Genomic DNA, 23,324 nt, shown 5'->3' on the forward strand with positions numbered 1-23,324 from the left:
GGCCGATACCGATATAGCGTTATCTTACCCTTATACGGTCACAGGCCGATACCGATATAGCGTTATCTTACCCTTATACGGTCACAGGCCGATACCGATATATCGTTATCTTACCCTTATACGGTCACAAGCCGATACCGATATATCGTTATCTTACTCTTATACGGTCACAGGCCGATACCGATATATCGTTATCTTACTCTTATACGGTCACAGGCCGATACCGATATATCGTTATCTTACCCTTATACGGTCACAGGCCGATACCGATATATATCGTTATCTTACCCTTATACGGTCACAGGCCGATACCGATATATCGTTATCTTACCCTTATACGGTCACAGGCCGATACCGATATATCGTTATCTTACCCTTACACGGTCACAGGCCGATACCGATATATCGTTATCTTTCCCTTACACGGTCACAGGCCGATACCGATATATCGTTATCTTTCCCTTACACGGTCACAGGCCGATACCGATATATCGTTATCTTACCCTTACACGGTCACAGGCCGATACCGATATATCGTTATCTTACCCTTATACGGTCACAGGCCGATACCGATATATCGTTATCTTTCCCTTATACGGTCACAGGCCGATACCGATATATCGTTATCTTACCCTTACACGGTCACAGGCCGATACCGATATATCGTTATCTTACCCTTACACGGTCACAGGCCGATACCGATATATCGTTATATTACCCTTATACGGTCACAGGCCGATACCGATATATCGTTATATTACCCTTACACGGTCACAGGCCGATACCTTTTAATGGAGCAACATCAGAACTCTACGGAGATGAATTTACAGTTTAGAGAGCTGCCAAATCTCACAGGTCTCATGTAAACGGTGGGGTAGGATGGCTTTGGACAGCTCACACGTACAGAGCGTCCCAAACCTCACAGGTCTTCTTCAAGGGTACAGAGTTATCCAAACCTCACAGGTCTCTTCTTCACATGTACAGAGTTTTCCAAACCTTACAGGTCTTCTTCACGGGTACAGAGTTATCCAAACCTCACAGGTCACTTCTTCACATGTACAGAGTTTTCCAAACCTTACAGATCTCGTCATGTGCGCAATGTTTTCCAAATCTCGCAGGTCTCCTTCACGTATAAAGAGTTTTCCAAACCTCGCAGGATTCTTCTACACTTGAAGAAGAGACCTGTGAGGTTTGGAAAGCTCTGAACATGTGAAGAGACCTGTGAGATTTGGAAAGCTCTGTACATGTGAAAAAGAGACCTGTGAGGTTTGGGAAATTCTGCACACGTGAAGAAGAGGCATGTGAGGTTTGGAAAGCTCTGTACATGTGATTGGGAGCTATGTAAACCTCGCAGGTCTCCTCTTCACATCTCTGAAGATCTCCCCTTGGTACAATAAGAAGCATTACAGCTTGTGTATCTCCGGGAATAAATGCGACCGTCACAACTGCGACACAAAGTATATCCTGAGTTACAATACACAGAAAGGAATCCTCCTGTGAACGTAGGTACCAGGTACAGCACACCTGCACACAGGTGGATGTTCAGGCTCCCTGCACTCACTCAGAGGATGCCATGAACAGATCATGCGTTAGATCAGCCACATCTCCTGACGTACACAGGAGGGCCTGAGGTATAACAAAGTCATAAGGAACCCTTCTCCCGGCCCCCTCCTGTGCTCTGTTTATTTCCATGTACTCATCGGCTGTCCTGGGATGCAACCATGGGACGTAATGGAGACGGGATGACATGCAGGTTTACATTATATACTGCACAGGAGCAAGAACTTAAGTCCTGTGACTTTCCCCTTCCCCCCCGTCACTTTCATGGTTAACTCCTCCACTGCCAGAAGTGCCTACAACGCATTGACTTGCACTGCGGAGGTTAGGAAACAGGAAAGTAAGTATGAAGGGGTGCTAGATGTTCAAGCTATCCAATTTCTGAATATATAGCTATATATAAATATCTATATCTACATATATAAATATATATATATATATATATATATATATATATATATATATATATATATATATATATATAAAAATATATCTATACATGATCTAAACCGAGGTCGAGAATAAATGAAGAAGCCGCACATCGCAAGTAGTTGAAAAGATGGGGATTACAAGAAAAAAATTCAAGAGAAAACCCAATATTTCGGTTCCCTACGCAGGTGCTGAACCCCAGTTCTCAGGTACCCCCCGCCCGACCCCCCCCCCCCCCCACCCACAGGTAAGATTTTCTGAATATCCCAAATTCAGACCAGGTGGCTCAATCAGAGGCTCAAAGACTGAGCCATCTGTGCTGAAGCAGGGATATCCTGAAAACCTGAGCTGTTGTAGTGGGGCTTGAGGTGTGGAGTTAAGTACTCCTATCCTACAATAAAGCCCCGATGAAGGTCCTCTTGTATGGGACCGGAATGTCTGTTTTTCTCTCTTGATTTTCTCTTATAAACCCCTATTTCTCCCCCCACTACCTGTGATTGCTGCCTCTGTTTATTCCAGACCTGGGTTTGGGTCATGTATAACTCTATATCACTATTATGCAGCGTGCACTTACCATTACATGCCAAAGTGTAATACTGGTGTGTGTGTGAGATATAGATATATAATTCTCCACAGGATTTGCACATACTGGCCTGGGTACAAAGTGTAAACGATCAGTAGATACGGCAGGTGGAGAAACGGCTTACAGAAAAGATAAACTGTATTAAAGATGGTGAACGTTCCGGCTCTCACGGTCGTGAGAGAGGCTCAGGCGGGAGCTGAAGCGCTGACAGTCGTTAATAAAAAAAAAAAAATTGTGTACACACACGTGTGAGAAAAAATACACACACACTCTTACATACAATGAATAGTACACACTTGCAAGTGTATGTGGACATGATACATACTGTACTTGTAAGTGGGTATATTTATTTTGCAAACACACTTGCACTCATATCTGCGGCTTCACACAGCGCTGGAGTTGTAGGATGTGGGCGAGCTCTGTGGGCTAGCTCTGCGGTGGAGCTCTGTGGGCTAGCTCTGTGGGCTAGCTCTGCGGTGGAGCTCTGCGGGCTAGCTCTGCGGTGGAGCTCTGCAGGCTAGCTCTGCGGTGGAGCTCTGCAGGCTAACTCTGCGGTGGAGCTCTGCAGGCTAGCTCTGCGGTGGAGCTCTGCAGGCTAGCTCTGCGGTGGAGCTCTGCAGGCTAGCTCTGCGGTGGAGCTCTGCAGGCTAGCTCTGCGGTGGAGCTCTGCGGTTGAGCTCTGTAGACAACTTGATAAAGTGTTCCAGGCATGAAACGCGTAGGTGCGTTCATGTAGTCCTACTGCTGTTGAAGCCTGCAATGAACTGATCTGTTAATTTGGAGTTTGCCCTGGATTTTTTCATTTTCTACCAAGTTTGAGCGTCGTTTGGCTGTGCTCTGTCACACACTACAAACCCTGGATAACTGCGGTGGTGCTCTGCGGGCTAGCTCTGCGGTGGTGCTCTGCAGGCTAGCTCTGCGGTGGTGCTCTGCAGGCTAGCTCTGCGGTGGTGCTCTGTGGGCTAGCTCTGTGGGCTAGCTCTGCGGTGGAGCTCTGCGGGCTAGCTCTGCGGTGGAGCTCTGCAGGCTAGCTCTGCGGTGGAGCTCTGCAGGCTAACTCTGCGGTGGAGCTCTGTGGGCTAGCTCTGTGGGCTAGCTCTGCGGTGGAGCTCTGCGGGCTAGCTCTGCGGTGGAGCTCTGTGGGCTAGCTCTGTGGGCTAGCTCTGCGGTGGAGCTCTGCGGGCTAGCTCTGCGGTGGAGCTCTGCAGGCTAGCTCTGCGGTGGAGCTCTGCAGGCTAACTCTGCGGTGGAGCTCTGCAGGCTAGCTCTGCGGTGGAGCTCTGCAGGCTAGCTCTGCGGTGGAGCTCTGCAGGCTAGCTCTGCGGTGGAGCTCTGCAGGCTAGCTCTGCGGTGGAGCTCTGCAGGCTAGCGCTGCAGTGGTGCTCTGCGGTTGAGCTCTGTAGACAACTTGATAAAGTGTTCCAGGCATGAAACGCGTAGGTGCGTTCATGTAGTCCTACTGCTGTTGAAGCCTGCAATGAACTGATCTGTTAATTTGGAGTTTGCCCTGGATTTTTTCATTTTCTACCAAGTTTGAGCGTCGTTTGGCTGTGCTCTGTCACACACTACAAACCCTGGATAACTGCGGTGGTGCTCTGCGGGCTAGCTCTGCGGTGGTGCTCTGCAGGCTAGCTCTGCGGTGGTGCTCTGCAGGCTAGCTCTGCGGTGGTGCTCTGTGGGCTAGCTCTGTGGGCTAGCTCTGCGGTGGAGCTCTGCGGGCTAGCTCTGCGGTGGAGCTCTGCAGGCTAGCTCTGCGGTGGAGCTCTGCAGGCTAACTCTGCGGTGGAGCTCTGTGGGCTAGCTCTGTGGGCTAGCTCTGCGGTGGAGCTCTGCGGGCTAGCTCTGCGGTGGAGCTCTGTGGGCTAGCTCTGTGGGCTAGCTCTGCGGTGGAGCTCTGCGGGCTAGCTCTGCGGTGGAGCTCTGCAGGCTAGCTCTGCGGTGGAGCTCTGCAGGCTAACTCTGCGGTGGAGCTCTGCAGGCTAGCTCTGCGGTGGAGCTCTGCAGGCTAGCTCTGCGGTGGAGCTCTGCAGGCTAGCTCTGCGGTGGAGCTCTGCAGGCTAGCGCTGCAGTGGTGCTCTGCGGTTGAGCTCTGTAGACAACTTGATAAAGTGTTCCAGGCATGAAACGCGTAGGTGCGTTCATGTAGTCCTACTGCTGTTGAAGCCTGCAATGAACTGATCTGTTAATTTGGAGTTTGCCCTGGATTTTTTCATTTTCTACCAAGTTTGAGCGTCGTTTGGCTGTGCTCTGTCACACACTACAAACCCTGGATAACTGCGGTGGTGCTCTGCGGGCTAGCTCTGCGGTGGTGCTCTGCAGGCTAGCTCTGCGGTGGTGCTCTGCAGGCTAGCTCTGCGGTGGTGCTCTGCGGGCTAGCTCTGCGGTTCGAGGACAGTGAATACAGGGATCACCCCGAGGCTCACGTTCGGCAGGAGTTTGGCTTCCGCTCAACACTCCCAATAAGGCTCGGGCTTCACTCTGTGAATCCCACTCAACCGCGTATCATTAAGAGAACATTAATAACGGCCAAAGAGGGACCAGGCTGTCCAAATATGTGCACCTTTTACCCTCCACTATAAACATCACACTGATCTCACAATCGCATGAAGCCCCTACACAAAAACATCTCTTTCAACACCATTGCCTCAACTCCTTAGCTTTGCAATGCATTGCTGGGACCTCTGGCAACTCGGGGGTTAAACACCCTACATTATTACATTATTCCTCAAGCTGATTAGGTGGGTGACTCAAGTGTAACTTTCCAGTTTCTTGCTATTTTAATAGACAGTTAAACAAATAAATATAGATATCTGAATAAAGTGATGGTAACGGCCAACGTCAAGTACATTTTCTGAGCCAAACCAAAAACCAGTAAAGCTGGAAATTTCCAAGGTGCTCCGCTTCAAAAGTGGGAACCCCAACCCGTCTTCAGCACAGAGCAGGGGTTCTCCTTCCCCCACCCCCTCAGCGGATCAGGCTTTCAGGATATCCCTGCTTCAGCACACGCGGCTCAATCAGCGATTGAGCCACCTGTGCTGAAGCAGGGATATCCTGAAAACCTGACCTGCCGGGGGAGGGGGGTCTTGAGGACTGGCGTTGGTCGGTCAACGCTGGCGTAGAGGATACCACCGCCGAGAGGCGCGCGTAAAGAAAATAAAAAGCAAAGACCACATCTGGGATTTTCCCGGTGCAAACTCTTTGCCACAATTGTCTGCATCATGTGGCCTACACAGGAGTAGCCTTTGAAGTGGGTGACCCCCCTGGTCTGCACCCCCATTGTCAGCTCCTTGGCAAGACCCTTTATCTCTTGACAAATTAGATGGTAAGCTCTGTGGGGCAAGGAATTGCAACGGGCTAGGTACGGCGCTGCCTACGAGTTAAAAAAACAAATCTTACAATTTTGGGAAGACCCAATAATGATTTTTTTTGGGGGGGTGGGGGAAGGGGGGGGTAATTGCCCCACCTACCTGCCCGCTGGTTGCCAGGTTGCCCCACGATCCGGCTGCTAGTCCTTTGGTTACCGCTGTCCTTTATCTCGATGGTGAGCAGGGTCTTCATGGCGTCGTCTTGCGTGTCTCCCCGAGCGGAGGTGCTGCAGAGCGGTGTTGTGGAGGGGTGCAGGGTGCAGCTCTCCTCTGGTGCCGTACTGGTCCCATCTGTGTTTTCAACCTGCCTCCCCCGTGACGTCAGCGGGGGGCCCTGCGATTGGCCCGCGAGGCTCCTCCCCGCCTCCTGCTTGGGACAGAGGGAGCTGTGGCTTTGGGGAGGCTTCCTAATTACATCCCCAGAGGAGGTGGAGAGTCCTGCAGAGCTGCGACCGGGGTATCCTTTTAAGGACGCACTTCTGGAGCTCTTCAGTCCAGGTACGGAAGGGGAGTTAAAGGTTGGGGTTGTGTTGGCGCCCTGCGTCCTGAATCCGGCGCTCGGATCTGCGCTCCGGTTGGCAGACCCGGAGGTGGTACGGGTGAGTCCCATCTTTGCTGTCCCGCGCTCCTCCGGCGCTGCCGTGGGCTTCTGAACGAGCTTTTGCTCGTCGCCCTTTCGCTGCCCGGAGGGGAAGAGGGTCGGCTGCGTGCGCATCCCTCCTCGCTCGCCCCGCACGCTCGCGAACCTGGGACCCAGCAGAGCCGGCCCGCCGGGGGAGTCTTCTGTGAACCTCTTCACTCGGTCCCGGACCGAATTGGCTCTCCGGAAAGGGAGGAGAGGGTCCTGGGGGAGCGTGCCATCTACAGAGAGGAGAGGAACGTAGGGATGAGAGAGCGCACCAGAGAGAGAGAGAGAGAGAAAGAGAGTGCACCAGAAAGAGAGAGAGCGCACGAGAGAGAGCGCACACCAAAGAGAGAGAGAGCGCACGAGAGCGAGAGAGAGCACCAGAGAAAGAGAGAGAGCGCACCAGAGAGAGAGAGCGCACCAGAGAAAGAGAGAGAGCGCACCAGAGAAAGAGAGAGAAAGAGAGAGAGAGCGCGCACCAGAGAGAGGGCGCGCACCAGAGAGAGAGAGAGCGCTCAGAGAGAGAGAGAGCGCGCACCAGAGAGAGGGCGCGCACCAGAGAGAGAGAGAGCGCTCACCAGAGAGAGAGAGAGCACTCACCAGAGAGAGAGAGAGCGCTCACCAGAGAGAGAGAGAGAGAGAGAGAGAGCGCGCACCAGAGAAAGAGAGAGCGCGCACCAGAGAGAGAGAGAGCGCTCACCAGAGAGAGAGAGCGCTCACCAGAGAAAGAGAGAGCGTGCACCAGAGAAAGAGAGAGAGAGAGAGAGCGCGCACCAGAGAAAGAGAGAGAGAGAGCGCGCACCAGAGAAAGAGAGAGAGAGCGCGCACCAGAGAAAGAGAGAGAGAGAGCGCACCAGAGAGAGAGAGAGAGAGCGCACCAGAGAGAGAAAGAGAGCGCGCACCAGAGAGAGAGAGAGAGAGCGCACCAGAGAGAGAGAGAGAGAGAGCGCACCAGAGAGAGAGAGCGCACCAGAGAGAGAGAGAGCGCACCAGAGAGAGAGAGAGAGAGCGCACCAGAGAGAGAGAGAGAGAGCGCACCAGAGAGAGAGAGAGCGCACCAAAGAAAGAAAGAGAGAGAGCGCACCAGAGAGAGAGAGCGCACCAGAGAGAGAGAGCGCACCAGAGAGAGAGCGCGCACCAGAGAAAGAGAGAGAGAGCGCACCAAAGAAAGAGAGAGAGAGAGCGCACCAGAGAAAGAGAGAGAGAGCGCACCAGAGAAAGAGAGAGAGAGCGCACCAGAGAAAGAGAGAGCGCACAAGAGAGAGCGCACCAGAGAAAGAGAGAGAGAGAGCGCACCAGAGAAAGAGAGAGAGAGAGAGCGCACCAGAGAAAGAGAGAGAGAGAGAGAGCGCACCAGAGAAAGAGAGAGAGAGCGCACCAGAGAAAGAGAGAGAGCGCACCAGAGAAAGAGAGAGAGAGCGCACCAGAGAAAGAGAGAGCGCAAAAGAGAGAGCGCACCAGAGAAAGAGAGAGAGAGCGCACCAGAGAAAGAGAGAGAGAGAGCCCACCAGAGAGAGAGAGAGAGAGAGAGAGAGAGAGCGCGCACCAGAGAAAGAGAGAGAGAGCGCACCAGAGAAAGAGAGAGAGAGAGAGCGCACCAGAGAAAGAGAGGGAGAGAGAGAGAGCGCACCAGACAAAGAGAGAGAGAGAGAGCGCACCAGAGAAAGAGAGAGAGAGAGCGCACCAGAGAAAGAGAGAGAGAGAGAGCGCACCAGAGAAAGAGAGCGCACCAGAGAGAGAGAGAGCGCACCAGAGAGAGAGAGAGAGCGCACCAGAGAGAGAGAGAGCGCACCAGAGAGAGAGAGAGCGCACCAGAGAGATAGAGCGCACCAGAGAAAGAGAGAGAGAGAGCGCACCAGAGAGAGAGAGCGCACCAGAGAGAGAGAGCGCACCAGAGAGAGAGAGCGCACCAGAGAAAGAGAGAGAGAGCGCACCAAAGAAAGAGAGAGAGAGCGCACCAGAGAAAGAGAGAGAGAGCGCACCAGAGAAAGAGAGAGAGAGCGCACCAGAGAAAGAGAGAGCGCACAAGAGAGCGCACCAGAGAAAGAGAGAGAGAGCGCACCAGAGAAAGAGAGAGAGAGAGCACACCAGAGAAAGAGAGAGAGAGAGCGCACCAGAGAAAGAGAGAGAGAGCGCACCAGAGAAAGAGAGAGAGCGCACCAGAGAAAGAGAGAGAGAGAGCGCACCAGAGAAAGAGAGAGCGCAAAAGAGAGAGCGCACCAGAGAAAGAGAGAGAGAGCGCACCAGAGAAAGAGAGAGAGAGAGCCCACCAGAGAGAGAGAGAGAGAGAGCGCACCAGAGAAAGAGAGAGAGAGCGCACCAGAGAAAGAGAGAGAGAGAGAGCGCACCAGAGAAAGAGAGGGAAAGAGAGAGAGCGCACCAGACAAAGAGAGAGAGAGAGAGAGCGCACCAGACAAAGAGAGAGAGAGAGAGCGCACCAGACAAAGAGAGAGAGAGAGAGCGCACCAGACAAAGAGAGAGAGAGAGAGCGCACCAGACAAAGAGAGAGAGAGAGAGCGCACCAGACAAAGAGAGAGAGAGCGCGCACCAGAGAAAGAGAGAGAGAGAGCGCACCAGAGAAAGAGAGAGAGAGAGAGAGAGAGAGAGAGCGCACCAGAGAAAGAGAGAGAGAGAGAGCGCACCAGACAAAGAGAGAGAGAGAGCGCACCAGACAAAGAGAGAGCGCGCACCAGAGAAAGAGAGAGAGAGCGCGCACAAGAGAGAGAGAGAGCACACAAGAGAGAGAGCACGCACTAGAGAAAGAGAGAGAGAGAGTGCACCCGAGAAAGAGAGAGAAAGAGAGAGTGCACCAGAGAGAGAGAGAGAGAGCGCACCAGAGAAAGAGAGAGAGAGAGAGCGCACCAGAGAAAGAGAGAGAAAGAGAGAGCGCACCAGAGAAAGAGAGAGAAAGAGAGAGCGCACCAGAGAAAGAGAGAGAGAGCACACCAGAGAGAGAGAGCGCACCAGAGAAAGAGAGAGCACACCAGAGAGAGAGAGCGCACCAGAAAGAGAAAGAGAGAGCGCACCAGAGAAAGAGAGAGAGCGCACCAGAGAAAGAGAGAGCGCGCACCAGAGAAAGAGAGAGAGAGCGCACCAGAGAGAGAGAGAGAGCGCACCAGAGAAAGAGCGCACCAGAGAGAGAGAGAGAGAGCGCACCAGAGAGAGAGAGAGAGAGCGCATCAGAGAAAGAGAGAGCGCACCAGAGAAAGAGAGAGCGCACCAGAGAAAGAGAGAGCACACCAGAGAGAGAGAGAGAGAGCGCACCAGAGAAAGAGAGAGAAAGAGAGAGAGAGAGCGCACCAGAGAAAGAGAGAGAAAGAGAGAGCGCACCAGAGAAAGAGAGAGAGAGCGCACCAGAGAAAGAGAGAGAGAGCGCACCAGAGAAAGAGAGAGAGAGCGCACCAGAGAAAGAGAGAGAGAGAGCGCACCAGAGAAAGAGAGAGAGAGCGCACCAGAGAAAGAGAGAGAGCGCACAAGAGAGAGCGCACAAGAGAGAGCGCACAAGAGAAAGAGAGAGCGCACAAGAGAAAGAGAGAGCGCACAAGAGAAAGAGAGAGCGCACAAGAGAAAGCGCACAAGAGAAAGCGCGCGCACCAGAGAAAGCGCGCGCACCAGAGAGAGAGCGCGCACCAGAGAGAGAGCGCGTACCAGAGAGAGAGCGCGCACCAGAGAGAGAGCGCGCACCAGAGAGAGAGCGCGCACCAGAGAGAGAGCGCGCACCAGAGAGCGCGCACCAGAGAGAGAGCGCACACCAGAGAAAGAGCGCACACCAGAGAAAGAGCGCGCACCAAAGAAAGGGAGAGAGTGCGCACACCAAAGAGAGAGAGAGAGAGCGCACCAGAGAAAGAGAGAGCGCGCACCAGAGAAAGAGAGAGCGCGCACCAGAGAGAGAGAGCGCGCACCAGAGAGAGAGAGCGCACACCAGAGAGAGAGAGAGAGAGAGCGCGCGCACCCGAGAGAGAGAGAGTGCGTGCGCGCGAACCAGAGAGAGAGAGTGCGCGCGCACCAGAGAGAGAGCGCGCGCACCAGAGAGAGAAAGCATGCGCACCAGAGAGAGCGCGCGCGCACCAGAGAGAGAGCGCGCGCGCAACAGAGAGAGAGAGCGCGCGCACCAGAGAGAGCGCGCGCACCAGAGAGAGAGTGCGCGCACCAGAGAGAGAGAGAGCGCGCACCAGAGAGAGAGAGCGCGCGCACCAGAGAGAGAGAGCGCGCGCTCCAGAGAGAGAGAGCGCGCGCACCAGAGAGAGAGAGCGCGCGCACCAGAGAGAGAGAGAGCGCGCACCAGAGAGAGAGAGAGCGCGCACCAGAGAGAGAGAGCGCGCGCACCAGAGAGAGAGAGAGCGCGCGCACCAGGGAGAGAGAGAGCGCGCGCACCAGAGAGAGAGCGCGCGCACCAGAGAGAGAGCGCACCAGAGAGAGAGCGCGCCAGAGGGAGAGCGCACATCAGAGAGAGAGAGAGAGTGCACGCACCAGAGAGAGAGAGCGCTCGCACCAGAGAGAGCGCACGCACCAGAGAGAGAGCGCACGCGAGAGAGAGAGCGCACATCAGAGAGAGAGCGCGCATCAGAGAGAGTGAGCGCGCACCAGAGAGAGAGTGCACCAGAGACAGAGCATGCACCAGAGAGAGAGCGTGCACCAGAGAGAGAGAGAGCGTGCACCAGAGAGAGAGAGAGCGTGCACCAGAGAGAGAGAGAGAGCGTGCACCAGAGAGAGAGAGAGAGAGCGTGCACCAGAGAGAGAGAGAGAGCGTGCACCAGAGAGAGAGAGAGAGCGTGCACCAGAGAGAGAGAGAGAGCGTGCACCAGAGAGAGAGAGAGAGCGTGCACCAGAGAGAGAGCGTGCACCAGAGAGAGAGAGAGAGCGTGCACCAGAGAGAGAGAGAGCGTGCACCAGAGAGAGAGAGAGAGCGTGCACCAGAAAGAGAGAGAGAGCGTGCACAAGAAAGAGAGAGAGCGTGCACCAGAGAGAGAGAGAGAGAGAGAGAGAGAGAGAGCGTGCACCAGAGAGAGAGAGAGCGTGCACCAGAGAGAGAGAGAGCGTGCACCAGAGAGAGAGAGAGCGTGCACCAGAGAGAGAGCGTGCACCAGAGAGAGAGCGTGCACCAGAGAGAGCGTGCACCAGAGAGAGAGAGCGCACGCACTAGAGAGAGAGAGCGCACCAGAGAGAGAGCCCGCGCACCAGAGAGAGAGAGAGAGAGCGCGCACCAGAGAGAGCGCGGGCACGAGAGAGAGAGAGAGAGCACGGGCACCAGAGAGCTCCAGAGAGAGAGAGCGCGCGCACAAGAGAGAGAGAGAGAGAGAGCGCGCGCACAAGAGAGAGAGAGAGCGCGCGCGCACCAGAGAAAGAGAGAGAGAGTGCGCACCAAAGAGAGAGAGAAAGAGAGTGCGGGCACCAGAGAAAGAGAGAGAGCGCGAGCACCAGAGAAAGAGAGAGCGCACGCACCAGAGAAAGAGAGCGCGCACCAGAGAAAGAGAGAGCGCGCACCAGAGAAAGAGAGCGCGCGCACCAGTGAAAGAGAGAGAGCACGCAGCAGAGAAAGAGAGAGAGAGCGCACCAGGGAAAGAGAGAGAGAGCGCACAAGGCAAAGAGAGAGAGAGAGCGCACCAGACAAAGAGAGCGCGTAACAGAGAAAGAGAGAGAGAGCGCACCAAAGAAAGAACGCGAGAGTGTGAACGCGAACAAGAGAGTGCAATAGAGAGCACACACGAGCGAGAAAGAGAGAAAGACCAATGTATAAAGCGGCTTTTAGGAAAATACTTGAAATATGACCCAATATTCGTCACTTCAACTCTGCTAAGAAATCGTACACAAAGATTTCGCCTCGCAGTCCGACACAAGGAACACTACGGTGACTGTCCCAACACAGCGCTACTATACTGATACAGCAACTCCCGAACCCCATCAATGCAGCAAAAAAACCTCGGACCCTTGGCCCAAGCGTGAGGACGTACCCACCATGCTTTCCCATGCAATGCTAAATGGCCTCGCAAACTGTACCTTCCAAAAAAAAAAGAGCGTTGATTTTTCCATTTATTGCAAGCCGATGCTTTGTCATTTTGCAATGATCTTTAGATAAAGCCAAGACTCACACTGGAAAGCAGAAATGGTGATTTAACCCCTTCACCACCAGAGGGGCCTGCAACGCATTGCTCTGCAATGCGTTGCAGGCCCCTCCAACAGTGAAGGGGTTAGAGGCCAGTAGCTCTGTGTCCTCTGGATATCTACATGCCTGCCTGTATTTATACCCCACCGTGTTGGGAGAGGGGAATTCATTGTGTGTTTCTACAGCAGCGACTCTGTTTTGGGACAGTTCCTTCCTTGGGAGAGGCGCAGAGCTGGGGGAGTTTACCCCCCGGGGGGATTCACTGTGCATTGTTTTATCGCTCCTCTTATATACGTCAGATCTGTGATCGCACATCTTCATCCTTCCGAGTATTCTGACTCGGTACACTCGCCTCTGGGGTGTGTGTGCGTCAGTGTGTGTCTACTGTGTATGCATCAGTGTGTGTCTACTGTGTATGCATAAGTGTGTGTCTACGGTGTATGCATCAGTGTGTGTCTACTGTGTATGCATCAGTGTGTGTCTACTGTGTATGCATCAGTGTGTGTCTACTGTGTATGCATCAGTATGTGTCTACTGTGTATGCATCAGTATGTGTCTACTGTGTATGCATCAGTGTGTGTCTACTGTGTATGCATCAGTGTGTGTCTACTGTGTATGCATCAGTGTGTGTCTACTGTGTATGCATCAGTGTGTGTCTACTGTGTATGCATCAGTGTGTGTCTACTGTGTATGCATCAGTGTGTGTCTACTGTGTATGCATCAGTGTGTGTCTACTGTGTATGCATCAGTGTGTGTCTACTGTGTATGCATCAGTGTGTGTCTACTGGGTGTGTATCAGTGTGTGTCTACTGTATATGTATCAGTGTGTCTCTACTGGGTGTGTATCAGTGTGTCACTACTGTATATGCATCAGTGTGTGTCTACTGTGTGTGTATCAGTGTGTCCGTGTCTCTGTACTGTGTCCGTGTGTCACTACTGTATATATATCAGTGTGTCCGTGTCCGTACTGTGAATGTATCAGTGTGTCCGTACTGTGTATGTATCAGTGTGTCCGTACTGTGTATGTATCAGTGTGTCCGTACTGTGTATGTATCAGTGTGTCCGTACTGTGTATGTATCAGTGTGTCCGTACTGTGTATGTATCAGTGTGTCCGTGTCCGTACTGTGTATATATCAGTGTGTCCGTGTCCGTACTGTGTATGTATCAGTGTGTCCGTACTGTGTATGTATCAGTGTGTCCGTGTGTCCCTACTGTGTATGTATCAGTGTGTCCGTACTGTGTATGTATCAGTGTGTCCGTACTGTTTATGTATCAGTGTGTCCGTGTCCGTACTGTGTATGTATCAGTGTGTCCGTACTGTGAATGTATCAGTGTGTCCGTACTGTTTATGTATCAGTGTGTCCGTACTGTGTATGTATCAGTGTGTCCGTGTCCGTACTGTGTATGTATCAGTGTGTCCGTACTGTGTATGTATCAGTGTGTCCGTACTGTGTATGTATCAGTGTGTCCGTACTGTGTATGTATCAGTGTGTCCGTACTGTGTATGTATCAGTGTGTCCGTACTGTGTATGTATCAGTGTGTCCGTACTGTGTATGTATCAGTGTGTCCGTGTCCGTACTGTGTATGTATCAGTGTGTCCGTACTGTGTATGTATCAGTGTGTCCGTACTGTGTATGTATCAGTGTGTCCGTGTCCGTACTGTGTATGTATCAGTGTGTCCGTGTCCGTACTGTGAATGTATCAGTGTGTCCGTACTGTGTATGTATCAGTGTGTCCGTACTGTGTATGTATCAGTGTGTCAGTGTGTCCGTACTGTGTATGTATCAGTGTGTCCGTACTGTGAATGTATCAGTGTGTATGTATCAGTGTGTCCGTACTGTGTATGTATCAGTGTGTCCGTACTGTGTATGTATCAGTGTGTCCGTACTGTGTATGTATCAGTGTGTCCGTACTGTGTATGTATCAGTGTGTCCGTACTGTGTATGTATCAGTGTGTCCGTGTCCGTACTGTGTATGTATCAGTGTGTCCGTGTCCGTACTGTGTATGTATCAGTGTGTCCGTGTCCGTACTGTGTATGTATCAGTGTGTCCGTACTGTGTATGTATCAGTGTGTCCGTACTGTGTATGTATCAGTGTGTCCGTACTGTGTATGTATCAGTGTGTCCGTGTCCGTGTCCGTACTGTGTATGTATCAGTGTGTCCGTACTGTGTATGTATCAGTGTGTCCGTACTGTGTATGTATCAGTGTGTCCGTGTCCGTACTGTGTATGTATCAGTGTGTCCGTACTGTGTATGTATCAGTGTGTCCGTGTCCGTACTGTGTATGTATCAGTGTGTCCGTACTGTGTATGTATCAGTGTGTCCGTACTGTGTATGTATCAGTGTGTCTGTACTGTGTATGTATCAGTGTGTCCGTGTCCGTACTGTGTATGTATCAGTGTGTCCGTGTCCGTACTGTGTATGTATCAGTGTGTCCGTGTCCATACTGTGTATGTATCAGTGTGTCCGTACTGTGTATGTATCAGTGTGTCCGTACTGTGTATGTATCAGTGTGTCCGTACTGTGTATGTATCAGTGTGTCCGTACTGTGTATGTATCAGTGTGTCCGTACTGTATATATATCAGTGTGTCCGTGTCCGTACTGTGTATGTATCAGTGTGTCCGTGTCCGTACTGTGAATGTATCAGTGTGTCCGTACTGTGTATGTATCAGTGTGTCCGTACTGTGAATGTATCAGTGTGTCCGTGTCCGTACTGTGTATGTATCAGTGTGTCCGTACTGTGAATGTATCAGTGTGTCCGTACTGTTTATGTATCAGTGTGTCCGTACTGTGTATGTATCAGTGTGTCCGTACTGTGTATGTATCAGTGTGTCCGTACTGTGTATGTATCAGTGTGTCCGTACTGTGTATGTATCAGTGTGTCCGTACTGTGTATGTATCAGTGTGTCCGTACTGTGTATGTATCAGTGTGTCCGTACTGTGTATGTATCAGTGTGTCCGTGTCCGTACTGTGTATGTATCAGTGTGTCCGTACTGTGTATGTATCAGTGTGTCCGTACTGTGTATGTATCAGTGTGTCCGTGTCCGTACTGTGTATGTATCAGTGTGTCCGTGTCCGTACTGTGAATGTATCAGTGTGTCCGTACTGTGTATGTATCAGTGTGTCCGTACTGTGTATGTATCAGTGTGTCCGTGTGTCCGTACTGTGTATGTATCAGTGTGTCCGTACTGTGAATGTATCAGTGTGTATGTATCAGTGTGTCCGTACTGTGTATGTATCAGTGTGTCCGTACTGTGTATGTATCAGTGTGTCCGTACTGTGTATGTATCAGTGTGTCCGTACTGTGTATGTATCAGTGTGTCCGTACTGTGAATGTATCAGTGTGTATGTATCAGTGTGTCCGTACTGTGTATGTATCAGTGTGTCCGTACTGTGTATGTATCAGTGTGTCCGTACTGTGTATGTATCAGTGTGTCCGTACTGTGTATGTATCAGTGTGTCCGTACTGTGTATGTATCAGTGTGTCCGTGTCCGTACTGTGTATGTATCAGTGTGTCCGTGTCCGTACTGTGTATGTATCAGTGTGTCCGTGTCCGTACTGTGTATGTATCAGTGTGTCCGTACTGTGTATGTATCAGTGTGTCCGTACTGTGTATGTATCTGTGTGTCCGTGTCCGTACTGTGTATGTATCAGTGTGTCCGTACTGTGTATGTATCAGTGTGTCCGTACTGTGTATGTATCAGTGTGTCCGTGTCCGTACTGTGTATGTATCAGTGTGTCCGTACTGTGTATGTATCAGTGTGTCCGTGTCCGTACTGTGTATGTATCAGTGTGTCCGTACTGTGTATGTATCAGTGTGTCCGTACTGTGTATGTATCAGTGTGTCCGTACTGTGTATGTATCAGTGTGTCCGTGTCCGTACTGTGTATGTATCAGTGTGTCCGTGTCCGTACTGTGTATGTATCAGTGTGTCCGTGTCCGTACTGTGTATGTATCAGTGTGTCCGTACTGTGTATGTATCAGTGTGTCCGTACTGTGTATGTATCAGTGTGTCCGTACTGTGTATGTATCAGTGTGTCCGTGTCCGTACTGTGTATGTATCAGTGTGTCCGTACTGTGTATGTATCAGTGTGTCCGTACTGTGTATGTATCAGTGTGTCCGTACTGTATATATATCAGTGTGTCCGTGTCCGTACTGTGTATGTATCAGTGTGTCCGTGTCCGTACTGTGAATGTATCAGTGTGTCCGTACTGTGTATGTATCAGTGTGTCCGTACTGTGTATGTATCAGTGTGTCCGTGTGTCCGTACTGTGTATGTATCAGTGTGTCCGTACTGTATATATATCAGTGTGTCCGTGTCCGTACTGTGTATGTATCAGTGTGTCCGTGTCCGTACTGTGAATGTATCAGTGTGTCCGTGTGTCCGTACTGTGTATGTATTAGTGTGTCCGTGTCCGTACTGTGAATGTATCAGTGTGTCCGTACTGTGTATGTATCAGTGTGTCCGTGTGTCCGTACTGTGTATGTATCAGTGTGTCCGTGTCCGTACTGTGAATGTATCAGTGTGTCCGTACTGTGTATGTATCAGTGTGTCCGTACTGTGTATGTATCAGTGTGTCCGTGTGTCCGTACTGTGTATGTATCAGTGTGTCCGTACTGTATATATATCAGTGTGTCCGTGTCCGTACTGTGTATGTATCAGTGTGTCCGTGTCCGTACTGTGTATGTATCAGTGTGTCCGTACTGTGAATGTATCAGTGTGTCCGTGTCCGTACTGTGTATGTATCAGTGTGTCCGTGTGTCCGTACTGTGTATGTATTAGTGTGTCCGTGTCCGTACTGTGAATGTATCAGTGTGTCCGTACTGTGTATGTATCAGTGTGTCCGTACTGTGTATGTATCAGTGTGTCCGTGTGTCCGTACTGTGTATGTATCAGTGTGTCCGTACTGTATATATATCAGTGTGTCCGTGTCCGTACTGTGTATGTATCAGTGTGTCCGTGTCCGTACTGTGAATGTATCAGTGTGTCCGTGTGTCCGTACTGTGTATGTATCAGTGTGTCCGTACTGTGAATGTATCAGTGTGTATGTATCAGTGTGTCCGTACTGTGTATGTATCAGTGTGTCCGTACTGTGTATGTATCAGTGTGTCCGTACTGTGTATGTATCAGTGTGTCCGTACTGTGTATGTATCAGTGTGTCCGTGTCCGTACTGTGTATGTATCAGTGTGTCCGTGTCCGTACTGTGTATGTATCAGTGTGTCCGTGTCCGTACTGTGTATGTATCAGTGTGTCCGTACTGTGTATGTATCAGTGTGTCCGTACTGTGTATGTATCAGTGTGTCCGTACTGTGTATGTATCAGTGTGTCCGTGTCCGTACTGTGTATGTATCAGTGTGTCCGTACTGTGTATGTATCAGTGTGTCCGTACTGTGTATGTATCAGTGTGTCCGTACTGTATATATATCAGTGTGTCCGTGTCCGTACTGTGTATGTATCAGTGTGTCCGTGTCCGTACTGTGAATGTATCAGTGTGTCCGTGTGTCCGTACTGTGTATGTATCAGCGTGTCCGTACTGTGAATGTATCAGTGTGTCCGTGTGTCCGTACTGTGTATGTATCAGTGTGTCCGTACTGTGTATGTATCAGTGTGACCGTACTGTGTATGTATCAGTGTGTCCGTACTGTGTATGTATCAGTGTGTCCGTACTGTGTATGTATCAGTGTGTCCGTACTGTGTATGTATCAGTGTGTCCGTACTGTGTATGTATCAGTGTGTCCGTACTGTGTATGTATCAGTGTGTCCGTACTGTGTATGTATCAGTGTGTCCGTACTGTGTATGTATCAGTGTGTCCGTACTGTGTATGTATCAGTGTGTCCGTGTCCGTACTGTGAATGTATCAGTGTGTCCGTGTGTCCGTACTGTGTATGTATCAGTGTGTCCGTACTGTGAATGTATCAGTGTGTATGTATCAGTGTGTCCGTACTGTGTATGTATCAGTGTGTCCGTACTGTGTATGTATCAGTGTGTCCGTACTGTGTATGTATCAGTGTGTCCGTGTGTCCGTACTGTGTATGTATCAGTGTGTCCGTACTGTATATATATCAGTGTGTCCGTGTCCGTACTGTGTATGTATCAGTGTGTCCGTGTCCGTACTGTGTATGTATCAGTGTGTCCGTGTGTCCGTACTGTGTATGTATTAGTGTGTCCGTGTCCGTACTGTGAATGTATCAGTGTGTCCGTACTGTGTATGTATCAGTGTGTCCGTACTGTGTATGTATCAGTGTGTCCGTGTGTCCGTACTGTGTATGTATCAGTGTGTCCGTACTGTATATATATCAGTGTGTCCGTGTCCGTACTGTGTATGTATCAGTGTGTCCGTGTCCGTACTGTGAATGTATCAGTGTGTCCGTGTGTCCGTACTGTGTATGTATCAGTGTGTCCGTACTGTGAATGTATCAGTGTGTATGTATCAGTGTGTCCGTACTGTGTATGTATCAGTGTGTCCGTACTGTGTATGTATCAGTGTGTCCGTACTGTGTATGTATCAGTGTGTCCGTACTGTGTATGTATCAGTGTGTCCGTGTCCGTACTGTGTATGTATCAGTGTGTCCGTGTCCGTACTGTGTATGTATCAGTGTGTCCGTACTGTGTATGTATCAGTGTGTCCGTACTGTGTATGTATCAGTGTGTCCGTACTGTGTATGTATCAGTGTGTCCGTGTCCGTACTGTGTATGTATCAGTGTGTCCGTGTCCGTACTGTGTATGTATCAGTGTGTCCGTGTCCGTACTGTGTATGTATCAGTGTGTCCGTACTGTGTATGTATCAGTGTGTCCGTACTGTGTATGTATCAGTGTGTCCGTACTGTGTATGTATCAGTGTGTCCGTGTCCGTACTGTGTATGTATCAGTGTGTCCGTACTGTGTATGTATCAGTGTGTCCGTACTGTGTATGTATCAGTGTGTCCGTACTGTATATATATCAGTGTGTCCGTGTCCGTACTGTGTATGTATCAGTGTGTCCGTGTCCGTACTGTGAATGTATCAGTGTGTCCGTGTGTCCGTACTGTGTATGTATCAGCGTGTCCGTACTGTGAATGTATCAGTGTGTCCGTGTGTCCGTACTGTGTATGTATCAGTGTGTCCGTACTGTGTATGTATCAGTGTGTCCATACTGTGTATCAGTGTGTCCGTACTGTGTATGTATCAGTGTGTCCGTACTGTGTATGTATCAGTGTGTCCGTACTGTGTATGTATCAGTGTGTCCGTACTGTGTATGTATCAGTGTGTCCGTACTGTGTATGTATCAGTGTGTCCGTACTGTGTATGTATCAGTGTGTCCGTACTGTGTATGTATCAGTGTGTCCGTACTGTGTATGTATCAGTGTGTCCGTACTGTGTATGTATCAGTGTGTCCGTACTGTGTATGTATCAGTGTGTCCGTACTGTGTATGTATCAGTGTGTCCGTGTGTCCGTACTGTGTATGTATTAGTGTGTCCGTGTGTCCGTACTGTGTATGTATTAGTGTGTCCGTACTGTGTATGTATCAGTGTGTCCGTACTGTGTATGTATCAGTGTGTCCGTACTGTGTATGTATCAGTGTGTCCGTACTGTGTATGTATCAGTGTGTCCGTGTCCGTACTGTGTATGTATCAGTGTGTCCGTGTCCGTACTGTGTATGTATCAGTGTGTCCGTACTGTGTATGTATCAGTGTGTCCGTACTGTGTATGTATCAGTGTGTCCGTACTGTGTATGTATCAGTGTGTCCGTGTCCGTACTGTGTATGTATCAGTGTGTCCGTGTCCGTACTGTGTATGTATCAGTGTGTCCGTGTCCGTACTGTGTATGTATCAGTGTGTCCGTACTGTGTATGTATCAGTGTGTCCGTACTGTGTATGTATCAGTGTGTCCGTACTGTGTATGTATCAGTGTGTCCGTGTCCGTACTGTGTATGTATCAGTGTGTCCGTACTGTGTATGTATCAGTGTGTCCGTACTGTGTATGTATCAGTGTGTCCGTACTGTATATATATCAGTGTGTCCGTGTCCGTACTGTGTATGTATCAGTGTGTCCGTGTCCGTACTGTGAATGTATCAGTGTGTCCGTGTGTCCGTACTGTGTATGTATCAGCGTGTCCGTACTGTGAATGTATCAGTGTGTCCGTGTGTCCGTACTGTGTATGTATCAGTGTGTCCGTACTGTGTATGTATCAGTGTGTCCGTACTGTGTATCAGTGTGTCCGTACTGTGTATGTATCAGTGTGTCCGTACTGTGTATGTATCAGTGTGTCCGTACTGTGTATGTATCAGTGTGTCCGTACTGTGTATGTATCAGTGTGTCCGTACTGTGTATGTATCAGTGTGTCCGTACTGTGTATGTATCAGTGTGTCCGTACTGTGTATGTATCAGTGTGTCCGTACTGTGTATGTATCAGTGTGTCCGTACTGTGTATGTATCAGTGTGTCCGTACTGTGTATGTATCAGTGTGTCCGTGTGTCCGTACTGTGTATGTATTAGTGTGTCCGTGTGTCCGTACTGTGTATGTATTAGTGTGTCCGTACTGTGTATGTATCAGTGTGTCCGTACTGTGTATGTATCAGTGTGTCCGTACTGTGTATGTATCAGTGTGTCCGTACTGTGAATGTATCAGTGTGTCCGTACTGTGTATGTATCAGTGTGTCCGTGTCCGTACTGTGTATGTATCAGTGTGTCCGTGTCCGTACTGTGTATGTATCAGTGTGTCCGTACTGTGTATGTATCAGTGTGTCCGTACTGTGTATGTATCAGTGTGTCCGTACTGTGTATGTATCAGTGTGTCCGTACTGTGTATGTATCAGTGTCCGTACTGTGTATGTATCAGTGTGTCCGTGTCCGTACTGTGTATGTATCAGTGTGTCCGTGTGTCCGTACTGTGTATGTATCAGTGTGTCCGTACTGTGTATGTATCAGTGTGTCCGTGTGTCCGTACTGTGTATGTATCAGTGTGTCCGTACTGTGTATGTGTCCGTACTGTGCATGTATCAGTGTGTCCGTGTGTCCGTACTGTGTATGTGTCCGTACTGTGTATGTGTCAGTGTGTCCGTGTGTCCGTACTGTGTATGTGTCCGTGTGTCCGTACTGTGTATGTATCAGTGTGTCCGTACTGTGTATGTGCGTGTGTACGCGCCTGTACTGTGTACGTGCGTGCCTGTACTGTGTACGTGCGTGCCTGTACTGCGTACGTGCGTGCCTGTACTGCGTACGTGCGTGCCTGTACTGCGTACGTGCGTGCCTGTACTGCGTACGTGCGTGCCTGTACTGTGTATGTGCGTGCCTGTACGCGCCTGTACTGTGTACGTGCGTGTGTACGTGCACGCCTGTACTGTGGACGTGCACGCCTGTACTGTGTACGTGCGCGCCTGTACCTCCCACAGTGTATCTGCTACTTGTTGACATAATACTGTGACATCAATTTAGTTACCATCAGTTGATTATCTACATTGTGCTTCTTATAAAGTGTTAATCTACATAACAGACCTACAATTGTGCACATTTTCACGGGGACTGAGAGAAATATATAAAAAAAAATACTGAACACGATGTGTATACACACACACACACACACACACACACACACACACACACTTTGGTTCGAACAAACATTTCTCAAAACCTATTAGAACCAAAATCCATACCCCGGATTGTCCGTATAACACTTACTCCGTACCCCGGATTCTCTGTGTAACCCTTACTCCGTGCCCCGGAGCCTCTGTGTAACCCTTACTCCGTACCCCGGATTCTCTGTGTAACCCTTACTCCGTGCCCCGGATTCTCCGTGTAACCCTTACTCCGTGCCCCGGATTCTCCGTGTAACCCTAACTCCGTGCCCCGGATTCTCCGTGTAACCCTTACTCCGTACCCCGGATTCTCCGTGTAACCCTTACTCCATGCCCCGGATTCTCCGTGTAACCCTTACTCCATGCCCCGGATTCTCCGTGTAACCCTTACTCCGTGCCCCGGATTCTCCGTGTAACCCTTACTCCGTGCCCCGGAGCCTCTGTCTAACCCTTACTCCGTGCCCCGGATTCTCCGTGTAACCCTTACTCCGTGCCCCGGATTCTCCTTGTAACCCTTACTCCGTGCCCCGGATTTTCCGTGTAACCCTTACTCCGTGCCACGGATTCTCCGTGTAACCCTTACTCCGTGCCCCGGATTCTCCGTATAACCCTTACTCCGTGCCCCGGATTCTCCGTGTAACCCTTACTCCGTGCCCCGGATTTTCCGTGTAACCCTTACTCCGTGCCCCGGATTCTCCGTGTAACCCTTACTCCGTGCCCCGGATTCTCTGTATAACCCTAACTCCGTGCCCCGGATTCTCTGTGTAACCCTTACTCCGTGCCCCGGATTCTCTGTGTAACCCTTACTCCCTGCCCCGGATTGTCAGTATAACCCTAACTCCGTGCCCCGGATTCTCCGTGTAACCCTTACTCCGTGCCCCGGATTCTCCGTGTAACCCTTACTCCGTGCCCCGGATTCTCCGTGTAACCCTTACTCCGTGCCCCGGATTCTCCGTGTAACCCTTACTCCGTGCCCCGGATTCTCTGTGTAACCCTTACTCCGTGCCCCGGATTCTCTGTGTAACCCTTACTCCGTGCCCCGGATTCCCTGTGTAACCCTTACTCCGTGCCCCGGATTCCCTGTGTAACCCTTAC

The 23,324-nt window shown here is 50.7% G+C and overlaps 1 protein-coding gene across 4 annotated transcripts in view; it reads right to left on the reverse strand.

The window, feature by feature from the left end:
• Positions 1–23,324, reverse strand: part of SMTN (smoothelin) — a 97,106-nt gene that overhangs the window by 28,539 nt on the left and 45,243 nt on the right. For all 4 annotated transcript variants that reach the window (XM_075568922.1, XM_075568921.1, XM_075568919.1 and 1 more), the window contains exon 9: positions 6,037–6,795. In XM_075568922.1, the coding sequence (XP_075425037.1) occupies positions 6,037–6,795 (759 nt within the window). The remainder of the gene's footprint in view (positions 1–6,036; positions 6,796–23,324) is intronic.

Source organism: Ascaphus truei, chromosome 13 (genome assembly GCF_040206685.1).
Source record: "Ascaphus truei isolate aAscTru1 chromosome 13, aAscTru1.hap1, whole genome shotgun sequence".
NCBI classification, from domain to species: Eukaryota; Metazoa; Chordata; class Amphibia; order Anura; family Ascaphidae; genus Ascaphus; species Ascaphus truei.